At 54.7% G+C, this 23,838-nt stretch overlaps 5 protein-coding genes across 8 annotated transcripts; 3 read left to right on the forward strand and 2 right to left on the reverse strand.

Annotated features, from left to right (window-relative positions):
- Positions 1-1,504: 1,504 nt before the first annotated feature.
- On the forward strand, positions 1,505-9,419 carry SYVN1 (synovial apoptosis inhibitor 1, synoviolin). 2 transcript variants are annotated; one of them, XM_011942529.1, is made up of 16 exons: positions 1,505-2,235; positions 3,072-3,220; positions 3,438-3,530; positions 3,616-3,768; positions 3,910-3,958; positions 4,339-4,442; positions 5,094-5,220; positions 5,318-5,417; positions 5,494-5,559; positions 5,653-5,769; positions 5,866-6,029; positions 6,312-6,440; positions 6,518-6,688; positions 6,777-6,963; positions 7,992-8,143; positions 8,218-9,419. In XM_011942529.1, the coding sequence occupies exons 2-16, from the start codon at positions 3,089-3,091 to the stop codon at positions 8,322-8,324; spliced, it is 1,851 nt and encodes a 616-aa protein (XP_011797919.1). In that variant the 5' UTR covers positions 1,505-2,235; positions 3,072-3,088; the 3' UTR covers positions 8,325-9,419. The 2 variants fall into 2 exon arrangements, with proteins under 2 accessions (XP_011797919.1, XP_011797920.1); XM_011942530.1 differs by having other exon boundaries at positions 6,521-6,688.
- On the reverse strand, positions 9,325-14,471 carry MRPL49 (mitochondrial ribosomal protein L49). 2 transcript variants are annotated; one of them, XR_001001821.1, is made up of 5 exons: positions 14,290-14,471; positions 12,034-12,184; positions 11,071-11,195; positions 10,741-10,957; positions 9,330-10,624 (listed from the first exon to the last, which is right to left on the reverse strand). XR_001001821.1 is itself a non-coding variant. In XM_011942528.1 (4 exons), the coding sequence occupies exons 1-4, from the start codon at positions 14,365-14,367 to the stop codon at positions 10,811-10,813; spliced, it is 501 nt and encodes a 166-aa protein (XP_011797918.1). In that variant the 5' UTR covers positions 14,368-14,471; the 3' UTR covers positions 9,325-10,810. The 2 variants fall into 2 exon arrangements, 1 of the variants encoding a protein (XP_011797918.1); XM_011942528.1 differs by having other exon boundaries at positions 9,325-10,957.
- FAU (Finkel-Biskis-Reilly murine sarcoma virus (FBR-MuSV) ubiquitously expressed) lies at positions 14,241-16,097 on the forward strand. The gene is made up of 5 exons (XM_011942527.1): positions 14,241-14,631; positions 14,903-14,985; positions 15,080-15,224; positions 15,688-15,743; positions 15,921-16,097. The coding sequence occupies exons 2-5, from the start codon at positions 14,911-14,913 to the stop codon at positions 16,044-16,046; spliced, it is 402 nt and encodes a 133-aa protein (XP_011797917.1). The 5' UTR covers positions 14,241-14,631; positions 14,903-14,910; the 3' UTR covers positions 16,047-16,097.
- Positions 16,098-18,951: 2,854 nt separating this feature from the next.
- Positions 18,952-20,279, forward strand: ZNHIT2 (zinc finger, HIT-type containing 2). The gene has a single exon (XM_011942526.1). The coding sequence runs from the start codon at positions 19,029-19,031 to the stop codon at positions 20,238-20,240; it is 1,212 nt and encodes a 403-aa protein (XP_011797916.1). The 5' UTR covers positions 18,952-19,028; the 3' UTR covers positions 20,241-20,279.
- Positions 20,280-20,446: 167 nt separating this feature from the next.
- TM7SF2 (transmembrane 7 superfamily member 2) lies at positions 20,447-23,837 on the reverse strand. 2 transcript variants are annotated; one of them, XM_011942524.1, is made up of 7 exons: positions 23,306-23,837; positions 23,125-23,228; positions 21,850-21,969; positions 21,601-21,769; positions 21,286-21,366; positions 21,083-21,205; positions 20,447-20,789 (listed from the first exon to the last, which is right to left on the reverse strand). In XM_011942524.1, exons 1-7 carry the CDS (start codon positions 23,544-23,546, stop codon positions 20,629-20,631), a joined length of 999 nt encoding a protein of 332 aa, XP_011797914.1. In that variant the 5' UTR covers positions 23,547-23,837; the 3' UTR covers positions 20,447-20,628. The 2 variants fall into 2 exon arrangements, with proteins under 2 accessions (XP_011797914.1, XP_011797915.1); XM_011942525.1 differs by lacking the exon at positions 21,286-21,366.
- Between the last annotated feature and the right edge of the window lies 1 nt (position 23,838).

The raw sequence follows: 23,838 nt of genomic DNA on the forward strand, positions 1-23,838 counted from the left end.
GCTCATAACCTCACTTCCTTTGAGTCTGCTCAAATGTCCCCTTCTCAAGGAAGCTTACCCGATTATCCTCGCTGATACTGCAACCAGCGTCAAGTACCCCACCACATCCTGATCCCCTTTATTCTGTTCTACTTTTTTCCTATAGCACTGATCATCTTCCAGCACATTAGATTTTTCACTTATGTCTATGGTTTGCTGTCACATCTACTAGGATAAGCTCCATAAAGGCAGAGATCTTTATTTTGTTAAGTGACATCCTAAGTCCCTAGCACAGGAGACACTTGATCCATATTTGTAGACTAACTGAATAAATGACTTAATTACCAGTTTGGATGTAGGGGACAGATAGTGAGCATGATGCCCGTTTCTGGAGCTGGGGTGCAGACAGTGTCTAGGGAGACTGAACTGTTTTAAAAGCAGGATAGATCCCGGCTGGAGACCAGACATGGAAATCATCAGCACCTGGGTCAGGGGGTGGAATGGAGCAGAGGAAATCATGCAGGAAAAGTAAAAAGAAGGACATCAGGTAAAGAGAAGAGGACATATGCATAGCCAGAGAGAAAAGAGCAGAGACATGTGGATCACAGAAGCTTAGGGAGGAGATTTTCAAGAAGGGAAGAGAGGTTGAGTCAAGCAAGGGTTGAAAGCCAGCCATTGGATGCAGTCACTAGAAAGTTACAGATAGGCAGGGTGTTGTGGCTCACGCCTGTAATCCCAACACTTTGGGGGACTGAGGTGGGAGGATCGCTTGAGCCCGGGAGGTCGAGGCTGCAAGGAGCCCTGATGGCGCCAATGCACTCCAGCCTGGGCGACAGAGCGAGACCCTGTCGCAAAAATAAATAAATAAATGAAAAGAAAAGGGGGAAAAAAAAGTAATACGTGGCCTTACGGGGAAGCCAACTCTGACGGGCTATAAGCCGAAACTGTCAGGTCAACAGGTGACAGGGAAGATGGCTGAGACCAACAGCACAGATTTAGAGGCAGACAGACCTGGCGCCAATCCTACGACAGGTTTTGATAAGCCTCTGAATTTCAATTGCCCCACGTTTCGGGGGAGGGGGTAGCACCCTCTAGCTCATAAACCTTAGTGATTGATGATTAAGTGAGATGACGGAGGAAAACGCAAGACACAAAGTGGATGCATTGGCTCCATTTTGTTAATCAGCGGGCTTAGTTGGCTGCGACCCAGACACCAACTAAAATACAGTGCAGCCCAGGACCAGTGGGGGTCTTGCTTATGGCTCAGAGCTGAACAATACACGGATAGCAAAACCAGAACCTGAGATGGGGGCAGGTCTGCGACGCTGAAGTCAATTCCTTTGCACAAACAGAACACTTCCGTCCCAAGATTAGCAGGAATTAATCTCCCAGTCTCGGGTACACCTGGCTGCCCCTCCCTGTCCTGGCGCGGCAAACGTCCCCGGAGGCCAGCCAGGGATCACCCGCCCAAGGACTGCGCTTTCCCTACTCTTCAGCCAACTAGAGCGAGACCTGGGCCTAGGAAACGCAGCTGTCCGCCCCTAACAACCACTCACCTGCTTTCCCCTTTCTATAGGCCAGCAAAGGTACTTTCTTTTTCTTATTGGTCCGCGTAACTTATCGCAACCAATCAGTGGCAGCCACGGGACCCAACTCACTCCCACACAACTTGGGGGGTGATCATGGAGAAGACAAATTTTTGTTTTCCGCATCCAGTTCTCTCAGAGAGCACCGTATTTGTCAAACTGTTGTGACTCTCCCTAAATTGAGGTTCTTAAACATTTCATTCCCCTTAGGCTTGTACAGTCTGTCCCTGGCCTACTCCCCCCTCCAGGTGGTACAGCCCTCAAGCTGCTCCACCTCCCAGCCGCTCGCGGGGCCGAGTCCCCCACTAGGCGGAGGCCACTCAGCGCAGGGGCCATACCATCTGTGACTAATAAATAATAGGGGGACCCACCCCCACAACGTCCCACTGTTGCTCTATTACCTTCTGACCACCTCTTGGACCTCTTGCCCAGCCCTTCCCCGTAGACACGAGCCCCAGATACGGTGGTGACACCATTGCTATGGACCCACGTAGGGCGCAGTGCGAGCCAGGGCAGGACGCATTTGGTACGACCCACGCCGCGCCCCGCGCCGCCGGAAGTGAGGTGTCTGACCCCCGAAGTTCCGGTTCGCAGGGGGTGGGGAGTGTTGTTAACCGGAGCGGCCGCCGCAGTCGCGCGGATTGAGCGGGCTCGCGGCGCTGCGTTCCTGGTGAGTGGGGCTAAGTCTGGCCCAAGTTGTGGTTGGGGTCGGGACCCGAACCTTCCCCTTGAGGGCTCCGGAGTGGGCGCGGCCCTCAGCCCCGCCGCCCGCTTTCGGCCTGTCAGCTGGCCGGAGACCTCAGACGCCGGTGGGGCCGCTCTGCTCAAGCCTGGGCCCTGCCTGCGACGCCCGCAACTCCTAGTGCTCACAGGTGCGCGGGCGCGAGGGCAACCCGGCTCCTCCCGTCCGGCTGCTGCTCTCTGCCGGTCGGCCGTTCTTGTGGTGCCCTGAGTTGACACTACTCCGGGGGTCGGGGGACCCCCGGATTCCAGGCTGACGTTCCCCGCCCGCTCCCGCGGGGCGCGCGTCCGAACTGCCCACCCTAACACAGCTGTCACCGGCGCTGTCGCCTGCCCAGTCTGCAACCCTCTGTGCCTTGGCTGCTCAGCCCTGGCCGCGCGTTCCCGCCCCTAGAGCACATTTCTGCTGATGCCTCCCACCCCATCTCCTCCACCGGAGGGTCAGCGGTGCAGCTCCCCCTCCTCCAACACTGCAGCTTTTCCTCATCGCCTCCCTAGAGGAGGCGGCTTGGCAGGCAGCGTGGAAAGAGCCCTAGATTTGAAACAAGACTGACCCAGGTTCCAGGCCTTGCGTCAGTGTGATCACTTAACCCCTTCAAGGCTTATTTGTAAAATGGGGAAGAGTAAGCTATTCTTGGTCTGATGATTTCGAGGGCGAAATGTGATTCCCCCCTCTCCCTGCTTCTATTGATTGAGGCTGTGCCAGGCACCGTGCTATTTTGCACAGCAGGAGCATCACATAAGTTATTTTCTTGCCCCATTTAGGTCTCCGGGCCAGGGCAATGTTCCGCACGGCAGTGATGATGGCGGCCAGCCTGGCGCTGACCGGGGCTGTGGTGGCTCACGCCTACTACCTCAAACACCAGTTCTACCCCACTGTGGTGTACCTGACCAAGTCCAGCCCCAGCATGGCAGTGAGTTCAGGGCTCAGGGAGGGAGGAACTCCCTGGGAGGGAAGGAGGAGTCTGCCTGGGCCAGGGGCGGGGCTAGAGGTCAGGTAAGTAGGGAAGTAGCCGCCAGCTGTCTAACTTTGAATAAACTGTGATTAGGATGTGGAGGATCCCGAATGATGAGTCCCAAGCAGAGGAAAGCGGAAAGTGACCTCAAACCATAGCCTCTCCCCACTCCTAGGTCCTGTACATCCAGGCCTTTGTCCTTGTCTTCCTCCTGGGCAAGGTGATGGGCAAGGTGTTCTTTGGGCAACTGAGGGCAGCAGAGATGGAGGTAAGATGTCGGTTGCCCCAAAGGTGAGGGCAGGGTGCTGGGAAAGAATGTTTGGGATCCACATTATTCCCTGCCTGGCCCCCAGCACCTTCTGGAACGTTCCTGGTATGCCGTCACAGAAACTTGTCTGGCCTTCACTGTTTTTCGGGATGACTTCAGCCCCCGCTTTGTTGCACTCTTCACTCTTCTTCTCTTCCTCAAATGTTTCCACTGGCTGGCTGAGGATCGTGTGGACTTTGTGAGTCGAGGCAGGGAGTTCTGGAGCAGGTGGAAGCCAGGGAGTGGCCAGCGGGCAGGCTTAAAGAGCCGGGAGGGCTGGGTTGACGATGTGGGGTGAGCCCCAGGCTTCCTGACAGGCCTCTTGTGTGCTCTGCCTCAGATGGAACGCAGCCCCAACATCTCCTGGCTCTTTCACTGCCGCATTGTCTGTGAGTGAGATTCAGGGGAAGGGTGGGGGGGTTGGAATGTGAACAGTGGACCTGTACTCCAGAGCACAGGCTACCCCCCACAGCTGTACAGGAAAGATAATTTAGGAAGTTAATTTGCATAGTCTCTGCCCTGTTCCACTCCAGGGCTTCTCAACTGCCTGGGCCCTCAGCCCTTTGCCTTCTCACCTGCAGCCTGGGCAGCCCCAACGACTCCCCCTCCCCCAGGAAGTTCCCAGAGGGCCAGGTTCAGTGGAGTGTGCCCACCTGACTAGATCACTGGGGCCATGGTAGGCTGGAGGGTGGGGCTGTCATAGAGCATTAAATAGCTGTTGGGCCCTGGGCTGACCTCCCCTACCCTGCATGTGTGGGGGTCCCCACAGCTCTCATGTTCCTCCTGGGCATCCTGGACTTCCTCTTCGTCAGCCACGCCTATCACAGCATCCTGACCCGTGGGGCTTCTGTGCAGCTGGTGTTTGGCTTTGAGGTAAAACTGGCTTGGGAGGTTGAGAGGACAAGCCCAAGGTGACCCCACATGCTCTTTGAAGAACCCAACAGACCCTTCCTCAGCACCTGCTATGTGGCCAACCTGTGCTGGTCACCAAGGGGCAGTGATCAGATATGGCTCCTGGCCTCCACACACTCACTCCTAGGTGACTGGGGAGGAGCACAAAGAGCCTAGGACAGAGGAGGAACCCCAACCTGGGGCTCAGGAGAGGGTTCCTGGAGGCTTGTGCCAGAGCTAGCTGGTAATGGACAGGAGAGGATTAGCTCGATGGACAATTGGAGGCGTGTCCCTGGCAGAGGGAGAATGTGTTCAGTGACAACAGCTTGTATTTGTTGAATGCGAATTTCACACCAGGCCCTGTGCTGAGCTCCTGACCTGCATCTTTTATTTAGCAAGACAGTACTGTTATAAAGGAACAGTTAATTCTGTCATTTTATAGATAAGTAAATTGAGGTTCATTGAGTTGCCAAAAGTCACAGCTAGTAAGTGGAGGGGCTAGGAGGACCCCGGGTGTGTCTAGAGCCTGTGATTGTACCACTGTACCTGCTGTGCAGAGGCTTGGGGGAGCAGTGTGGGTGCAGCAAGGGGGAGCTGTGTGTTTACATCCCCCTCGTCCCCCTCTCCCTTCAGTATGCCATCCTGATGACGATGGTGCTCACCATCTTCATCAAGTATGTGCTGCACTCCGTGGACCTCCAGAGTGAGAACCCCTGGGACAACAAGGCTGTGTACATGCTCTACACAGAGCTGTTTACAGGTAAGAGGGGCCTGGGCCTCTCCTGATCTTGGACCAGCATACTCCACTCTGCCTCCTGGCCCTGTGACCTGCTGCTTTCTGCATCCCCTCCCCGCAGGCTTCATCAAAGTTCTGCTGTACATGGCCTTCATGACTATCATGATCAAGGTGCACACCTTCCCACTCTTTGCCATCCGGCCCATGTACCTGGCCATGAGGTGAGCCCAGCCCTATCCCCCAATCCTCCCGACCTGATCCCGTCCCTTCTCCTGCTTTCACTAACTGTCCTTTCAGACAGTTCAAAAAAGCTGTGACAGATGCCATCATGTCTCGCCGAGCCATCCGCAACATGAACACCCTGTAAGTAGGCTTGTCATGGCTGCTGTCCCAAGCTGTGTCCTGGGTCCCTCTGCTTCCAGCTCTGGATCTGATACAGCCCGTCATCCTAACCAGGTATCCAGATGCCACCCCAGAGGAGCTCCAGGCAATGGACAATGTCTGCATCATCTGCCGAGAAGAGATGGTGACTGGTGCCAAAAGACTGCCTTGCAACCACATTTTCCATACCAGGTGGGAGGGGCCCTGGGGAGCCTACACAGCAGGGCACAGGCCCCAGAAGGCAGGCCCCTAGGGACCTGCTGACCTCTGCCTGGCCTTGACCCGCAGCTGCCTGCGCTCCTGGTTCCAGCGGCAGCAGACCTGCCCCACCTGCCGTATGGATGTCCTTCGGGCATCGCTGCCAGCCCAGTCACCACCACCCCCGGAGCCTGCGGATCAGGGGCCACCCCCTGCGCCCCACCCCCCACCACTCTTGCCTCAGCCCCCCAACTGTGAGTGTGCCCTTGTCTGGCCACCCAGCACACCACTGGGTACTTGCCCTGGACTGGGTATGGAAGATGCTGGGAAATTGGAGAGTCCCTGCCCTCCAGAATCTCAGTCTGGGCCAGGAAGGGATGGAAAGATGAGAAATAGATGCTTGCAGTCAGTGTGACCAGTGCTGGGCTCAGGGCCTGTGGGAATAGGACAGAGCTTGCAATAGTCAGGCCCTCTGCCTGGGAGTTGGGTCTGTGTCCATTTGGCCCTTTTCTTACCTCCCTGTCTTCTCTCTGCAGTCCCCCAGGGCCTCCTGCCTCCTTTTCCTCCAGGCATGTTCCCACTGTGGCCCCCCATGGGCCCCTTTCCACCTGTCCCGCCTCCCCCCAGCTCAGGAGAGGCTGTGGCCCCTCCATCCACCAGTGCAGGTGAGCCTTTGGGTACTGTGACAGCCAGGGGGTGGCAGGGATGGAACACTCACTGACTTCTTGTTCCTGCTCTTCAGCAGCCCTTTCTCGGCCCAGTGGAGCAGCTACCACAGCTGCTGGCACCAGTGCTGCTGCTGCTTCTGCCACAGCATCTGGCCCAGGCTCTGGCTCTGCCCCAGAAGCTGGCCCTGCCCCTGGCTTCCCCTTCCCTCCTCCCTGGATGGGTATGCCCCTGCCTCCGCCCTTTGGTAAGCTGGGCCACTCTGGGTTCTTCTGGGGGGTGAGGTTGGTGTCTGGCCCCAGCAGCCCAGACTGAGCCTTTCTCTCTCTCTCCAGCCTTCCCCCCAATGCCTGTGCCTCCTGCGGGGTTTGCTGGGCTGACCCCAGAGGAGCTACGAGCTCTGGAGGGCCATGAACGTCAGCACCTGGAGGCCCGGCTGCAGAGCCTGCGTAACATCCACACACTGCTGGACGCTGCCATGCTACAGATCAACCAGTACCTCACCGTGCTGGCCTCCTTGGGGTGTGTCTGTACAGGGGAAGCAGAGTGGGTTTGGTGGGTCAGGAGTGGAGCTGCCAGGAGGTCCCCAGCAGTGGTTCTTGGCCTTTGACACCTGCCAATTAAGGCTACTTATCTACAGGTCCATCCAGCTTCTCCAGGAGTTCTTGGTAACTCCTGGTGCCTGTCTGTCCTCCCACTCCAGAAAGCATGTCTGGATCTAACTAGCAGTGATGTTTATTCGAGAGCTGACTTTGGATCTTACTCCTTTTTATTTCTCTAAAGTCAAATTATTCAGAATTTGCAGTGCTTTAGTTCATCACATGATATTCTCCTGAGATGTAGTGACACTTAGATTGACAATTGCTGCCCCCAAACTGAGGAAGAAAATAATAGGAAGTCACTTGCAGCCATCCTGGCCCAAGTTCAAGCGCTGGTCCCATCACTCACTTGTTTTTGACCTCTTACTTTATTTGAATAAAGGGGTCTTAATTCATATTCGTAAGTGATGTCTACTGCTGATGCGGTGGCTCACACCTGTAATCTCAGCACTTTGGGAAGCTGAGGCAGGAGTGTTTGAGCCTAGGAGTTTAAGGGTACGGTGAGCTATGATTGTGCCACTAAATTCCAGCTTTGGTGATGGAGCCGAGACCCTGTCTTTTAAAAAAGTGATATGTACCTAATGCCTGGCATCTAGCAGTGACAGCACAGGCTTGGAGAGGAACTTGAGTCCAAGGCTTGAGCACTGTGGCTTATTCAGTGGGTCCCCTATAAGGTGCCTGACTCCCCAGGGTGGAGACTGCAGGGTAAGAGTGAACAGGTCAACAGTCCCTGCCTGCAAGCACCTTACAGCTAAGGGATAGAATCACTTGGCCCTTGAGTCAAGTCACCCTGTCTGAGTTCATTCAGCATGTTCACTTGTGTTGGCAGGCACTGGGGCCACAAGGGCACATCATTCTATACTCTGTTCTGCAAGGCTCACCAAGGGCAGGAGAATCTGCCCAACCTAGGATGCCAAGGCCAGACCCGCCTCTCGTCCCTTCTCTTCCCAGGCCCCCTCGGCCTGCCACTTCAGTCAGCTCCACTGAGGAGACTGCCACTACAGTTATTGCTGCTGCCTCCTCCACCAGCATCCCCAGCTCAGAGGCCACGACCCCAACCACAGGAGCCTCCCCAACAGCCCCTGAAACAGAAAGGCCTCCAGGTAGGTGTGATTGGCCTCCAGCCGGGGGAGCAGGGAACTTCTCTAGGTTCCACTTCCAGTCTCTCTGTCCCCAGCTCCTGAGTCAGTGGGCACAGAGGAAATGCCCGAGGATGGAGAGCCTGATGCAGCAGAGCTCCGCCGGCGCCGCCTGCAAAAGCTGGAGTCTCCTGTTGCCCACTGACACTGCCCCAGCCCAGCCCCAGCCCCTGCTCTTTTGAGCAGCCCTCGCTGGAACCATCCTGCCACCAAGTGCCAGCTCCCTGTCTGTCTGCAGCAGGGAGTAGTACCCCCAGCTCTGAGAAAGAGGCGGCATCTCCTAGGCCAAGTGGAAAGAGGCTGGGGTTCCCATTTGACTCCAGCCCTCAGAGTCCCAGGCAGCCATGGGGATCTCGGGTCAGTTCCAGCCTTCCTCTCCAACTCTTGAGCCCTATGTTCTGCTGGGGCCATGAAGGCAGAAGGTTGAGCCTCTGAGAAGCCCTCTTCTTCCCACACCCCTTCCTGGGAGAAGGGGCAGCCCCTCTGAGCCCTACTTGTATGTGTGGAGTCACACTGCAGTGCCGAACAGTATTAGCTCCCGTTCCCAAGTGTGGACTCCAGAGGGGCTGGAGGCAAGCTATGAACTTGCTCCCTGGCCCACCCGTAAGACTGGTACCCATTTCCTTTTCTTACCCTGATCTCCCCAGAAGCCTCTTGTGGTGGTGGCTGTGCCCCCTATGCCCTGTGGCATTTCTGCGTCTTACTGGCAACCACACAACTCAGGGAAAGGAATGCCTGGGAGTGGGGGGGGCAGGCGGGCAGCACTGAGGGACCCTGCCCTCCCCCCCCCCCAGGCCCCTTTCCCCTGCAGCTTCTCAGGTGAGACTGACCTGTCTCACCCAGCAGCCACTGCCCAGCCGCACTCCAGGCAAGGGCCAGTGTGCCTGCTCCTGACCACTGCAATCCCAGCGCCCAAGGAAGGCCACTTCTCAACTGGCAGAACTTCTGGAGTTTAGAATTGGAATTACTTCCTTACTAGTGTCTTTTGGCTTAAATTTTGTCTTTTGAAGTTGAATGCTTAATCCCGGGAAAGACGAAGGTCTTTCCAGTTTAGGAAAGGCTCTGTACCAAGGAGGGACCACAGGAGCTGGGACCTGCCTGCCCCTGTCTTTTCCCCTTGGTTTTGTGTTACAAGAGTTGTTGGAGACAGTTTCAGATGATTATTTAATTTGTAAATATTGTACAAATTTTAATAGCTTAAATTGTATATACAGCCAAATAAAAACTTGCATTAACAGTTGGTGGGGTTTGTCTCATGGAATCAATAAAATCAGTGTCGGGCTCCTTGCTGTGGCTGTACACTTGAGAATGGAATGGAATCTTCAGGAGTTAGGGTTTCCATGGAAGCCAGCACTATCCTTGGGGACACCATTGACCATTAACAGATTAGGAAGATGTGCCCATTTTACACATGGAGAAGCAGCCCAGAGTTCAGTGCCCTGCCTCAGGGCAGAGACCAAGTTAGGGAGCCAGGAACTGGGAGCTGTCTTAGCCAGTTTGGGGGTAGGGTGGGGTCTCAGGCCTTTGGCCCCTGTGACTCCAGTGAAGGCTAGTGAGCTGGGGTTGGGATGGGATGGCAGGGTGAAAGGTCAGCGTATTCCTGCCTGCAAACCCCTCCCCAGCCTTGATTCCAGGTAAGCAGGCTGGGGAGGATGGCCCTATGCTGGCTGTGAGGAGTTCCCAGCCATTCCCTTGTGGTCAGGCCAGCAAGTCTGGTCTGTAATGGAACAGTGACCAAGAATGGGCCTCCTACCTCTCTATGAGAAAGAGCCCAGGGCTAACGTGGGCACTCTGTGCCCCAGTGCCAGCACTGTACTTCAAACAGAAGCTCTCCAAGCCCCATGCCCGAGTCATCTGTGTTCTCCATAGCCTGTACCAAATAAGATCTGGCCTAGAGCAAGGGCTTGGGGATGTTTGCAACAGTGAGCTTTGGAGGGCCAAGGAAACAAAGTGCCCAGTGGTTCTGCCCTGTGCTACCTTCCCCTAAACTGGGTTGGGCTACTGCTTCCACCAAATAACAACTAGAATTTGAATTGCTGAGCCCAAGGAAAGGAAAACAAAACAGGCCAAGGTGGGCCGGGCACATGGCTCACGCCTATAATCCCAGCACTTTGGGATGCTGAGGTGGGTGGATCACTTGGAGTCAGGAGTTCGAGACCAGCCTGGCCAACATGGTGAAACCTCATCTCTACTAAAAATACAAAAATTAGCAGGTTGTGGTGGTGGGTGCCTGTAATCCCAGCTACTCAGGAGGCTGAGGCAGGAGAACCGCTTGAACCCAGAGGTGGAAGTTGCAGTGACCCAAGATCATGCCACTGCACTCCATCCTGGGCAACAGAGTGAGACTCCATCTCAAAAAAACAAAAAACAACAGGCCAAGATAGGAGGGAGAGAAAGCTGCTGACACCCCCCTTGTTATTCCTCTTTGGTCTCCCACATTAGGCACTCTCTCCCAGCATGTACATAGGGTCCAGTTTTCTCCTTTATGCAAGGAAGGCCTGACCCCAAAGTCCTTTAGCCTTAGTTTCTGTATCCCCTGTCTCAGGGGCTCCAACACCCACCTCCCTCCTCCTGAGGCCCCCTAGACTTGATCCGCAGGGCACGTTGACATGCAGGCTGCTCAGCTAGGCCTCAGAAGCCTTTCTCCAAGAGCCAGGCTTTAAGCTCCTGGTCAAAGTAGCCCTTGATTCGCAGGGTACCTGTCACCTCATTGACCTGGGTGACGGGTGTCTTCCCCAGCAGCGGGCTCAGAAAATCTTCCACATCTTTCTGCAGGGCCTAGGGAAAGATGACAAATCAGGTCAGGCCAAGAATCCCTTCCCTTGAAAGGACTCCTGTCCCTCCAGCCCTGAAAGGGTCAGGCCCAGCCCCAGCCCCACCCACCCACTTACCCAGATGTCCCCTTCCACTTTCCGGATCACAGTCATCTGCCGGTTGCCATGCGTGATGTCCTTGTAGACAGGGATGTTGTGCATCCGAGAGCGCCGTACAAAGTAGGGCAGGTTGGGCGGGGGGTCTGCGACAGGGAAAGACACTGTTAAATCCACTCTTCCTAGGTGCCATCCCACCTCAGCCAAGGTCCTTGCTCTCAGTCTGCAGAGGGCCAGTGCACCCGGCTGGACCAAGCCACCTCCAGACTTTAGCCAGGGGGTCTCCTCTTTCCTTCAGCTTGGAGTCAGGACCAAATTGTTCACCCTGGTACCCTAAGGCCCCACACAAAGCCTGTCACTAAGTAGGTACTCAAGAAAACATGAAGTCAGGGACATGCCTCCCTGGATCTTTGGGTCCCCCACTAGGTCAATCCTTGCCCTCCTCCACTGGGTCAGGGAGGCTGAAAGCAATCTCTGGAACAAAGAGATTGGGATTTACAAGCACTGAGCACCTACCATATGCTGGGCTCTGCACTAAGGGCTCTAGGTACTGAGCAGATTATCTCCGTTTTGCTAAAACAGGTTGGGTCAAGCTAAGTGACTAATTCAAGATAATATCAATAGTAAATAAAGCCAAATTCAAACCCAGAACTGCCTGACTCCAAGCTGTGTTCTTAATTATAGACATAGTCTCCTGGGGGGAAAGAAGGTCCAAGCTCTTGGGTTTTCTCTCTGTTGTTTACTTTCTCCCATATGGGAAAGACCCAATCCCAATAGTGTGGATGGATGAGTACCAGTGAACAACAGAGGACTCCATTCCTCGGCTCTTCCTCGGGCATGAGACAGATGTAACCCACAGGGGAGGGATCGCAAAACAAGTCCTGAACCCACTGAAGAGTCCAGAGCCTCATGGGGGAGGCCAACCTCTGGGGAAGAGGTGATGCTCTATGAAGTTTTCAAATCATCCCTAACCACCCAGCTCACCTCTGGGAGGCTGCCAGCCACTAGGGGTAGGATAATGTTCATGTTTTGGGGGATCTGGGATCCTCGTAGCGGGTAACAGGCGCTCCACAAACTGATATTCATCCACAGACTCCACAAAGCTGGGGTAATCTGGAGGGCCCTGGGTCTGGCTCTGAAGCAAAACAAAAATCCCATTTCTCCAATAGCCTACACAACACAGGATGGCATAACTTCAGTAAGTAGAGAATGGAAACATTACAGGCAGAGAGAATGGCATAAATAAAAGGCTGGGCGATCGGTGTGAAAGCTATCAGAATCAAAATGGAGTGAGTCCCTTAGGTTAAAAATCCCAACAAACAGAGCTAGGGAGGGCCATGAAAAGAGAGTTCTTGTGCACAAATACTTAATAACAAGAACTATCACAAAAGACTGCAAAAACCACAGACTTGCACAAAGGCCACTGCAACCTTCCACAAAAAGGTATTTCTGGCTGGACACAGTGGCTCACATCTGTAATCCCAGCACTATTGGGAGGCCGAGGCAGGTGGATCACCTGAAGTCAGGAGTTCAACACCAGCCTGGCTAACATGGCGAAACCCCGTCTCCACTAAAAATACAAAAATTAGTCAGGTATGGTAATGCGTGCCTGTAATCCCAGCTACTTGGAAGGCTGAGGCAGGAGAATTGCTTGAACACGGGGCAGTGGTTGCAGTGAACTGGTATCATGCCACTGCACTACAGCCTGGGTGACAGAGTGACAAGACTCTCTCAAACATCAAAAACAAACAAAAATTTCTGCAAGGCCATCTGTCCAACAACTACCTGTTCAATCTTGAACTGGCACTACCCTTGTTATTCATCCTTGTAGCCAAGAATAACTATCTCAATACAATTATGTAATATTCTTTTTTCCTTTCCTTTATTTTTATTATTATTTTTGTGGGACGGAGTCTCACTCTGTCACCTAGGCTGGAGGGCAGTGGCGTGATCTCGGCTCACTGCAACCTCCGCCTCCCAAGTTCAAGTAAGTCTCCTGCCTCAGCCTCCCAAGTAGCTGGGACTACAGGCACATGCCATCACACACAGCTAATTTTCGTATTTTTTGTAGAGACGGGTTTCACCATGTTGGCCAGGCTAGTCTCAAACTCCTGACTCCAGGTGATCTACGCGCCTTGGCCTCCCAAAGTGCTGGGACTACAGGCGTGAGCCACCGTGCCTGGCCCATTTTTCTGTTAAAAACCTTTGTCTTCTTTTACCTCCCTGATAAGCACATAGTCTACGCCCATTCCCGAATAAATACCATTTTATTTTAGAGTCTGTTATTTAAGTTGACATAAGATAGCACCAGTTTTTGGTATTCCACGGTGCAGGGTACAGATGGGATGGAAAGGAGGCTCAGATACTCTGAATGGTCTGCCTCTCTTAGGATTTCGGTGGGATTCAAAAGAGTATGTGTAGACTTCTGAAAAGTCAATCAAGCCTTTAGAAACTTAAGGCTTAACTTTCTGCCTCGGTTTTAGAAATAGACATTATTATTACATTGGCAGCGTAGCCTTGTTTGTACCTCCATGATTGCCTGGCTGGCCTTGCTCACCTAATCACATTTGTGATTGGATATAGTGGTGTTTAATCTTATGATTGCCTTAAGAATTAAGGCAATCAGCTGGGCGCGGTGGCTCACGCCTGTAATCCCAGCACTTTGGGAGGCCGAGGCGGGCGGATCGCGAGGTCAGGAGATCGAGACCATCCTGGTTAACACGGTGAAACCCCATCTCTACTAAAAATACAAAAACATTAGCCTGGCGTGGTGGCGGGCGCCTGTAGTCCCAGCTACTCAGGAGGTTGAGGCAGGATGGCGTGAACCCGGGAGGCGGAGCTGGCAGCAAGCCGAGATCGCGCCACTGCACTCCAGCCTGCGCAACAGAACGAGACTCCGTCTCAAAAAAAAAAAAAAAAAAAAGAAAAAGAAAAAAAGAAAATAATTTAAGGCAATAATTCCCTACGCACACTCATGCTAGGATCCCGCCCCTTATCTGAAACGTTTTGGCTTATATACACACTGCTAGGCACTGTGTTAAGTGCTCCCAAAGAGCACTGCAGTCTACCACTTTCCCTCTCGTTTCTGTATCTACACTCGATCGGGAGACAAGTTCTTCCGATAGAAAACGGCAAAACTAAGGCCCCAAATAGGAATGCCTTAGTTTTCGGGGTTAACAATGATTAACACTGAGCCTCACACCCACGCGATGCCCTCAGCTCCTCGCTCAGCGTTCTCACCAACAGCCGTAGCCCGCAGCCCCGCTGGACACCGGTTCTCCATCCCCGCAGCGCAGCCCGGAGCATGGTAACTGCCATCTTGACCTCCTACGCCAGCCGTCTGTGCACGGAACTGTCTGGTCCCGCCCCCTCGTGCGCGAGCTGCCCGCCCCTGGCAGGCTTGCCTGTGCGAGCGTAAAGGGGCGGAGCTAGGGTCGCCTTGGGCGGTACAAATATCAGAGACCCGCGCGGTCGCTCAGGAGTGACGTGATACGCAGCTCGAGGTCTGTACAGACGCGCCGTCGCTTCTTCCTCTTTCTCGACTCCATCTTCGCGGTAGCGGCAGCTGGGCCCACGGTTCAGGTAAGAATAGGGCCTTGGCTGGATCCATAGGGCTTGTAGCAGGTTGGCTGCGGGGTCAGAGGGCGCGGGGGAAACTGAAGAACGGGGCCGGCTTTGTGGCCCTGCTCCAGTCCTTATCCGAACTCCTCGGGAGGCCTGGCCTTCCCCACGTGAGCCGCCGGCGACCACCTCCATCCCGTCGCTGTCGTTTCTGGACCGCTTTCCATTCCCAAAACTCCTTTATCCCAGAGCATTTCTTCGCTTCTCTTACAAGCCGTCTTTCTTTACTCAGTCGTCAACATGCAGCTCTTTGTCCGCGCCCAGGAGCTACACACCCTCGAGGTGACCGGCCAGGAAACGGTCGCCCAGATCAAGGTAAGGCTGCTTGGTACGCCCTGGGTTCCATTTTCTTGTGCTCTTCACCCTCGCGGCCCGAGGGAACACTTAGGAGCCTTATCTTTCCCTGTAGGCTCATGTAGCTTCACTGGAGGGCATTGCCCCGGAAGATCAAGTCGTGCTCCTGGCAGGCACCCCCCTGGAGGATGAGGCCACTCTGGGCCAGTGCGGGGTGGAGGCCCTGACTACCCTGGACGTAGCAGGCCGCATGCTTGGAGGTGAGTGAGAGCGGAATGTTCTTTGAACTACCGGTAAGCGTCTAGTGGGTGTGGGGTGCATAGTCCTGGCAGCTGAGTGTCACACCTATGGCAATAGAGTACTTCTCACTGTCCTCAGTTCAGAGTGATTCTTCCTGTTTACATCCCTCACGTTGAACACAGACGTCCATGGGAGACTGAGCCAGAGTGTAGTTGTATTTCAGTCACATCACGAGATCCTAGTTTGGTTATCAGTTTCCCCACTAAAATTAGGTCAGACCAGGGTCCCCAAAGTGCTCTAGAAAGTTAGAAACTGGAAAATCCTGAAATGAAACTTAAGATTTCAAGGTCAGATATCTGCAGCTTTGTTCTCATTACCTATTGGGCCCAGCTTCTCTTTAAAGGCTTGAATTGAGGAAAGAGGGGTTCTGCTGGGTGGCACCTTCTTGGTCTTACCTGCTGGTTCCTTCCTTTCCCATTACAGGTAAAGTCCATGGTTCCCTGGCCCGTGCTGGGAAAGTGAGAGGTCAGACTCCTAAGGTGAGTGAGAGTATTAGTGGTCATGGTGTTTGGACTTTGTGTTTTCCTGTCACAGCTAAACCAAGTCCCTGGGCTCTTACCTGGTTTGCCTTCTCCCTCCCTGGAGGTGAGCCTGAGGGAAAGGATGCTAGGTGTGGAAGACAGAAACCAGGGCCTGATTAACCCTCCCTTCTTCAGGTGGCCAAACAGGAGAAGAAGAAGAAGAAGACCGGTCGGGCTAAGCGCCGGATGCAGTACAACCGGCGCTTTGTCAACGTTGTGCCCACCTTTGGCAAGAAGAAGGGCCCCAATGCCAATTCTTAAGCCCTTTGTAATTACAGCTTCCTCTAATAAAAAAGCCACTTAGTTCGGTCATCGCATTGTTTCATCTTTATTTGGAAGACCTCAGGGAGAGGTTGGTGCTGTGTCCCCTAGAAGAACAGTGAGGCAGAAAAGCCCTTGGTATGGGGGGAGGAAATGGTAAACTACAAGAGAAATTTTCTGTGAAGAAACAGTAGCCACAGATCCTGGGGCTTCGGGTGTAGAATTGGAGTTATTCCCTACCCTAAGTAACTTGATCAGTCCCCTCGAGTCATTCTTTTTCATCTTCTAAACAGAGAAGGTAGCAGGAATCATTGTGAGACGTTTGTTATGGAGGCAGCAATGGAAGGGATGGGTGGGGGAAGAGGTTTGTATAGAAGGTGAACCTGGTCATTCCCTGAACTTGGTACCAGCTGTGGCCTTAGAGTCTAGGGCAGGAATCTGGTCTGCCTCGGTTTTAGAAATAAATGTTACGTTGGGTGCATGGTCTCGTTTGTACCTCTGTGATTGCCTGGCTAGACTTGGTAACCTAATCACATCTGTGATTGGATATAGTGATGTTTCGGTGTTCCCAAAAGTTGGATTACCTCTGGGGCTGATTCAGGGTTCCCTTCTAGCAACTAAGCCTCCCAGCACTTCTGAACCTCACTTACTCATTCAGCTAAAGTTTCTGGACCTGCCAGTTCTTGGGAAATAGCATCCAACAGGGTAAAGCCCTTGGGCTGTGGACTTTGAATGCCTGCGTTTGGACCTTCTTTTTTTCTCTAATCCATTTACTGGGTGGCTGGCCTTTGAACTAACTACTAATTTAATCTCTGCCATCTTCAGAGCTGCTGTGAGGGTTAAAGGACGTAGATCAACATCTGGCTTACAGTAAGTGTGTGAATCTTGGCTAGTTTTGTCTCTGTGGTGTTAAAGACATGCTTTCTGCCTTCTAGCAGTTTACAAAGGGGGAGGATGTGGACAGACACAATAGCATCCCAGAGAGGGCCTCTTTTTTTGTTTTTCTTTTTTCTTTATTTTAGTTTTATTGAGACGGAGTCTCGCACTGTCGCCAGGCTGGAGTGCAGTGGCGCAGTCTCGGCTCACTGCAACCTCAACCTCCTGGGTTCGCACCGTTCTCCTGCCTCAGCCCCCCGGAGTAGCTGAGACTACAGGCATGTGCCACCACGCCTAGCTAATTTTTTGTATTTTTAATAGAGATGGGTTTTCCCTATGTTGGCCAGGATGGTCTTGATCTCTTGACATCGTGATCACCTGCCTCGGCCTCCCAAAGTGCTGGGATTACAGGCGTGAGCCACAGCACCCGGCCATTTTTCTTTTTGAGTCAAGGTCTCTCATCCAGGCTGGAGTGCAGTTGCATAGTCATGGCTCATTGCAGCCGCCAAGTCCTGGGCCCAGGTGATCCTACTCAGCCTCCCAGGTAGCTGAGGACTGCAGGCATGCACCACCACACCTGGCTAATTTTTTGTACTTGTAGAGACGGGGTTTTGTTGCTATGTTGCCCAGGCTGGTCTTGAACTGGGCTCAAGTGATCCGCCCACCTTGGCCTCCCAAAGTGCTGAGAGTACAGGCGTCAGCCACTGTGCCCAACCAAGAGGGCATGTTTAAATGACGTGTGTGAGACCTGAGATGAATAAATCAAGTGATGAGGTAGGGGAATATTTTAAGCCAAGAGGACTGTATGAAGATGGGGAAGAGGTGATGTCTAGGGGTGTGAGCAGATCCTGCAAGGCCTTGTCAGCCATGGAGAGGAGTTTGGGTTTGAGTCCAAGTGCAATGGAGGGTCGCAGAAGGGTTTTGAGTTAAGAGATGGATCTGATCTGACTTGTGATATAATTTCTCTGGCAGGTTTTTCTGGAGGGCTGGCAAGAAAGGAAAAACACAATGTGTTGTCATCCACGTGAGGGGTCAGGAAGCTTAGACCACCAGCAGTAGTAGTAGGGATGCAAAGAACACTTAGTTTGGTTCATCACACCCCCACTCCACCACAAGACTGAGCTCTATTAGAACAGGGACCCCCCACTCCCTTTGATGTGCATTGTGTTTTTGGCACCTCGAATGGGGCCTGCACTCAATGAGATGGATGAATAGTGGTATTTAATGAGAAGATACTTAATGAAAAGAAGAGTCAGTTTTGGAGGAAAAAAATAGGAGCTCAACTATTTCTTAAATACTGCTTTTTATTTATTTATTTTTTGAGGTGGAGTGCCTCTCTGTGGCCCAGGCTCCCAGGCTGGAGGGCGGTGGCGCCATCTCGGCTCACTGCAACCTCCACCTCCCGGGTTCAAATGATTCTCCTGCCTCAGCCTCCAGAGTAGCTGGGACTACAGGCACCCGTCCCTCACGCCCGGCTAATTTTGTATTAGTAGAGATGGGGTTTCTCCATGTTGGTCAGGCTGTTGTCAAACTCCTGACCGCAGGTCATCTGCCCGCCTTGGCCTCCCAAAGTGCTGGGATTACCGGCGTGAGAGCCACCGCACCTGACTCCGACTGCCGTTTTATTCGTCTGTGTCCCCTAGTGCATTTTGTCTGTGTACACAGCGCAGGGATGCATCGCCTTTCTGAGGCTTGGCACAATTAGTTGCCCAGGCTAGGTGCTTAGTAAAGGTGGATTTCTGCCACAGCGCATTATAGTGCTAAAAAGGGTTTTCTCTTTAGATGATCGGGCCACGTTTTGGTGTGACCGCTAGGGGGAGAGGTGGCACCGGCGGAGCGCTCGCCAGACCCATTTTTCCGCTCCTTGCGTCATCGCACAGGGCGGGGCTCGTACCTGACGCCCGGCGTCTGGGCCTGCTCTCACCCTACTAGGGAAAGGGGTGGGGCTCGGCTTTCGGGCGTGGCCGGAAGTTGCTCAGAATCCTCGGGAGCTTTGCGAAACGACAGACCGTCGTCGACCTGTGAGCCGGAAGTAATCGAATAAGCCCCGGAAGTCTGGAACTACCGACGGCGTGCGTTCGCAGGTAGATCGCAGTACCAGTTGCTATGGAGCCGGTCGGGCTTTGTGGTTCCTGCCCGGCGGGGGAGGCCCAGCCCGCACGTTACACCTGCCCTCGCTGTAATGCGCCCTACTGCTCGCTGCGCTGCTACCGGACGCATGGCACCTGCGCAGAAAACTTCTACCGTGACCAGGTGCTGGGAGAGCTCCGCGGCCGCAGCGCCTCGCCCAGCCGCCTGGCAAGCGCCCTACGCCGGCTGCGTCAGCAACGCGATACCGAGGACGAGCCTGGGGAAACAGGCCTTAGCCCCGGCCCGGCGCCCGGCGGCCTCTCGGGACTGTGGGAGCGGCTGGCTCCGGCCGAAAAAACTGCCTTCGAGCGGCTGCTGAGCCGTGGTGAGGCCGGGCGGCTGCTGCCTCCATGGCGGCCGTGGTGGTGGAAGCGCGGAGCCGGACCGCGGCTTCTGGAGGAGCTGGATGATGCCCCGGGCAGTGACGCCGCGGGGCTGGAGCCCGCCCTTGCGAGGACCCCGCCGGAATCTGTGAAAGATGCCTTCGCCGCGGAGCTCGCGGCCGCCGAGCTGCTTCTTGGAGATGTCCCGGGGGCCTGCACGCCCGCCGTACCCACCCGCATCCCTACGCTGGTCAGCCTGAGCCGCGGCCCAGTCTCGCCGCTCGTGCGCTTCCAGCTGCCCAATGTGCTGTTCGCCTACGCGCATACTCTTGCCCTGTATCACGGCGGTGACGACGCACTGCTCTCTGACTTCTGTGCTACACTGCTCGGCGTTTCTGGAGCCCTGGGTGCCCAGCAAGTCTTCGCCTCTGCGGAAGAAGCCCTGCAGGCCGCAGCCCACGTGCTGGAAGCAGGCGAGCACCCGCCTGGGCCCCTGGGCACACGAGGGGCTATGCACGAGGTCGCCCGCATCTTGCTGGGCGAGGGCCCGACCAACCAGAAAGGCTACACGCTGGCAGCACTGGGAGACCTGGCAAAGACCTTGGGGCGTGCCCGGAAACAGGCTGTGGCTAGAGAAGAGCGAGATCATCTTTACCGGGCTCGGAAAAAGTGCCAGTTCCTCCTGGCCTGGACCAATGAAAATGAGGCGGCCCTCTCACCCCTGGCTCTAGATTGCGCCAGGGCTCACCAAGCCCATGCTGTGGCAGCGGAGGAGGTGGCCGCTCTCACTGGGGAGCTGGAGCGGCTCTGGGGAGGCCCCGTGCCACCTGCCCCAAGGACTCTCATTGAGGAGCTCCCTGGCTGAACTGGGGACCCTGGTCATTAATAAAGCTGTGACTGGTCAGCCCTGTTGCCTGTTTCTGAGGGATAGCTATTGTCCCACCAGGCCCCAGATTCCTGGGCCCACAAGCCACTGCTCAGCTTCTCCCTGATCAGTGCTGACCCAGCCAGTCCTAGGGGAGAGAAGCGCGCCAAGGGTTCCCAATGTTCATCCAAAGGAGGAAAAGCATCTCCGATTTTGGTCACTGGTTTCATTTTTTTCCTTGCTCTAAATCACTTCTTCTCTGAGGCTGTTCATCCTCAGGGCTGGGTGGGGTACAAGCCCTTGAGTCCCAAGTGTGTCCAGGCTCCTGGTCCTGGGTGTGCTGGTGGATGAGTGGGCATATGCCCCCACCTGGGGTGGTGGAGCCTCTTCAGTAGACGTAGGGCATGATACGGTAAGGCACACGCCGGCAGTACTCCTGCCAGGCCAGGCCGTACTTCTGCAGGCACTGCCGCTCATCCCGGGCCTCACGGTGCACCAGCAGCGCGGTGAAGTAGAGGAGGTAGAAGTAGGGCAGCAGGTGTGACACCCCTGTAGAGAAGGAGGCTCTGTGACCACCCCGCCAGCCCCTCCACCCCTCAGTTCGCAAACATTTCCACACCTAATGGCTCATGTGGGCATCAGGGCTCAGCAGGAAAAGCTCCAGAGTCTGTATCTAGGCATACCGTACTAGGTTGGCACAGAGGTGTGCCCCAGCCACACACTGGGTCCATCCCAGCTCTCTGGCTACTGTCACTGGTGCATACCCAAAGTAGGTATCCTGTGGTCGCTGAGCCACCCCTTCCGCCCATATGTTCCTGCCCCTGTCCACATGGGGCACTCACCGCAGGGCAAGGACCAAGCCAGAGCCATGATGAGGTCTCCAAGGTAGTTGGGATGGCGGACCATACCCCACCACCCAGACACCAGCAGTTTCCGCCCTGTGGCTGTAGAGATGGTCTCAAGCCCTGGAGAAAGATAGCAGGTGGGGAGTTCCTGGGAAGCCCAGTGGCCCCACCTCACCCATGGCCCTAGAGACCCAGCTCACCAGCCACTTTGGGGTCAGAAGGATTCTTTCGGAAAGTGTTTTTCTGGGAATTCGCCCCACGGAAGATGTAGTAACCAATAGCTGGTGAGACAGTGTGAACAAGTGGTCAGGGTCAAGGGTTGCAGCCTCCTGTCTGACCCTGACCTTCTGCCCAACCTGTCTGCAGCCCAGACTCTGCCTGGACACCCAGGACCCCACCCCTGGCTTTAGAGAGGACCCTGGGGGTTAGCACCTATGTGGTGTGCATGTAAACAGAGCATGAATGAAAAGGAGAGGGGAAAGATGGGCCCAGCCTGCTGCCCCTTCCTGACTGACCATTGATGAGGCAGATGGCAGAAGCCATGGGCAACCCCAGGGGCTGCGGGTGGCGCAGCAGGAACTGGGCCTGCAGGCTGTAGGTGAAGGGCACCCAGGCTATGTCCCCAAATGCCAGCATGAAGCCAAACCCGTCATGTGTGATATCCATGGTGGTGAGGACGGCCTCCTGCAAGGACAAGACCCAGACACACTGGCATAGTCCCCATGTGGCCCTCAGACACCCACCCTCGTCCAGTCCAGCCTCACCTCGTGCCAGAGGGCATCACCCACATAGAGTAACTGGAAGCCATTGACCAGCCACATGGCCAGTGAGGGACTGCCCCGAAGTTCTGCCTCCTTCACCAACAGGGCCAGGTTGATGAGGACCTGGGGGAGGGGGAACAGGGTAATCGTCTCCACAGAGGTGGCAGCCGTGGGCAGAGCAGTGGCTAACCTCTGCCCTTCTCAGCTGTCAGTTACACTCCAACCCTTTGTTAAGTGGATCCAGGCCTTGGACCCAAGGACAGAGACTAGACAGGGAGGTGTCCGCAGCTTGTTTCTTCTTGCCTTGTCTGTCCTAAGGTCTTGCAGAGAGCAGCCCAGGGAGCAGTTGGGGGCTGAGGCTTCAGAGCTCAAACAGACCTGGTTTCAAATCTCAGCATCACCTGGGCAGGTTGCTTGCCCTCTCCATAGCCTACTTTCCCCACCCCTGTGTGAAAAATGGGGATAATCATGGGCCTGTCATGACTCAATGGCATCATCGTGTTTGAAGTCCTCCACAGCGTCCCTAGCAAGTGGTACGTGCTCAGTGGTGGCTAGCCAGAGCAACCCTGTGCTGGGTGCCTGCATTTTACACTGAGCTCTGTTCTGTCATACAGATTACCTCTTCTAATCTTCCCAGTAATCTTAGGAGAAAGCTTTAATTTTATCCCATTTCACAGATGAGAAAGTGGCCTCAGAAAGTGTTGTCAGGCCAGGGCCCATATCCAGGGTGGGCACTTGGCACTCCTGCCTCGGGTAAGATAATTTCCAGGGCAACAGGAGAGGCCTTGCCCAAGAGTCTCTTTGGGTCATCTTGGCCACAGAACCAGAGATCACAGTTGGAATGTTGTCAAGGCCACCAGTGACGGGTAGGTTGCTAAACCCAGTGATCAATTTCAGGTTGTGCGCTGCTTTGACCACCAAGCAGCATGCGGTCACTCCCTGGAATTAGATTTTGTGCTTGACTGCTGTTGAGAATTGCACGTGCTCTCCTAACATCATCCCTGACATGCTATATATACTTTACTTATGTTTTGTCTGTCTTTCCCACCAGAATGTAGGCTCTCTGCGGCAAAGATGTTTTTCTTGCCTCTAACTTTATTTTTGTCTCACAGTACCTAGAGCAGTGCCTAGGGCACAGGTGGATTTAACAAATGTTTGTGGAATAGGAATGATTAATGATTCGTGTCTGCACAGTTTTGGCCCTGCCCTGCCCAAGCGCTGCTCACCCACCTTAACCCTCCCCCTGGCCTTAGGCCAGCTCAGTCAAGCCCAACATACCCAGCCAATGAGGCCAGGTCGCAGTTCACAGAAATATTTGAAGTCGAAGAAACAGATACGAGGGTTGAGCTCCCGTCCCAGAAAAAAGTCGTAAATCGGATTGCCTGGAGAATATTGGAGAGCGAATGTACAGGCAGACGCCCCGATCTGCCTCCATCTCCACCCCTAGAACCCCTCTCACCTGAGTTCCCCCCAGGTGCCAGGGCCGAAACTGGGGCTACCTGCGCCTTCATGTAGAGGAAGAGGCTGAAGATGAAAGCGGTGAGGGTGGCGACAAACGCCAAGGGCAGGAGCATCTCCGGGAGCGCCCCCAGAGGCAGCCCCGCTGACACTCCCAGCCCCACCAACAGGGCTGTCAGCACCAGGGCCTGGAAGCCTAAACCACAGCACACAGTGAGCCCTGGGGCTGCGCGCCTCCACATCCCCACCCCGCGAACACACACAGAGTCCAAAACTCAGGGGGGCGGCAGACCCTGCCCCAAGCATTAGGCTGCCACCCTGGCCTTCAGAGGATCACCCCAGCCACTATTGTGGTGCACGGAGTAGCAATAAATGCGGTAAGGGTGTGGGGACGAGGGGCTTAGGGAGAGCCCCCGGCGTCTGTTCTGGGGCTCACAAAGAGAGGCATACAAAGGAGCCTGGGGTTGGGGCCAATCTCCGTGGACCTCCCCGCTAGGGCTGGAGCTCCACCCCCAGCCGCTGAACTCCAGCTCG

This window comes from Colobus angolensis, unplaced genomic scaffold, assembly GCF_000951035.1.
Source record: "Colobus angolensis palliatus isolate OR3802 unplaced genomic scaffold, Cang.pa_1.0 Scaffold21, whole genome shotgun sequence".
NCBI classification, from domain to species: Eukaryota; Metazoa; Chordata; class Mammalia; order Primates; family Cercopithecidae; genus Colobus; species Colobus angolensis.

Coding starts and splice junctions, on each gene's coding strand:
- MRPL49 (XM_011942528.1), bottom strand. CDS start 14,367: ATGGCAGTTACCATGCTCCGGGCTGCGCTGCGGGGATGGAGAACCGGT. Junction 12,185..14,289: donor GCTGCGGGCTACGGCTGTTG/GTGAGAACGCTG, acceptor GTTTTGCTTCAG/AGCCAGACCCAGGGCCCTCC. Junction 10,958..11,070: donor AAGTGGAAGGGGACATCTGG/GTAAGTGGGTGG, acceptor ATCTTTCCCTAG/GCCCTGCAGAAAGATGTGGA.
- SYVN1 (XM_011942529.1), top strand. CDS start 3,089: ATGTTCCGCACGGCAGTGATGATGGCGGCCAGCCTGGCGCTGACCGGG. Junction 4,443..5,093: donor AGCTGGTGTTTGGCTTTGAG/GTAAAACTGGCT, acceptor CTCTCCCTTCAG/TATGCCATCCTGATGACGAT. Junction 5,560..5,652: donor ATCCGCAACATGAACACCCT/GTAAGTAGGCTT, acceptor CATCCTAACCAG/GTATCCAGATGCCACCCCAG.
- FAU (XM_011942527.1), top strand. CDS start 14,911: ATGCAGCTCTTTGTCCGCGCCCAGGAGCTACACACCCTCGAGGTGACC. Junction 14,986..15,079: donor AAACGGTCGCCCAGATCAAG/GTAAGGCTGCTT, acceptor CTTTCCCTGTAG/GCTCATGTAGCTTCACTGGA. Junction 15,744..15,920: donor TGAGAGGTCAGACTCCTAAG/GTGAGTGAGAGT, acceptor TCCCTTCTTCAG/GTGGCCAAACAGGAGAAGAA.
- ZNHIT2 (XM_011942526.1), top strand. CDS start 19,029: ATGGAGCCGGTCGGGCTTTGTGGTTCCTGCCCGGCGGGGGAGGCCCAG.
- TM7SF2 (XM_011942524.1), bottom strand. CDS start 23,546: ATGTGGAGGCGCGCAGCCCCAGGGCTCACTGTGTGCTGTGGTTTAGGC. Junction 21,770..21,849: donor GTGATGCCCTCTGGCACGAG/GTGAGGCTGGAC, acceptor TTGTCCTTGCAG/GAGGCCGTCCTCACCACCAT. Junction 21,206..21,285: donor TTCTGACCCCAAAGTGGCTG/GTGAGCTGGGTC, acceptor ATCTTTCTCCAG/GGCTTGAGACCATCTCTACA.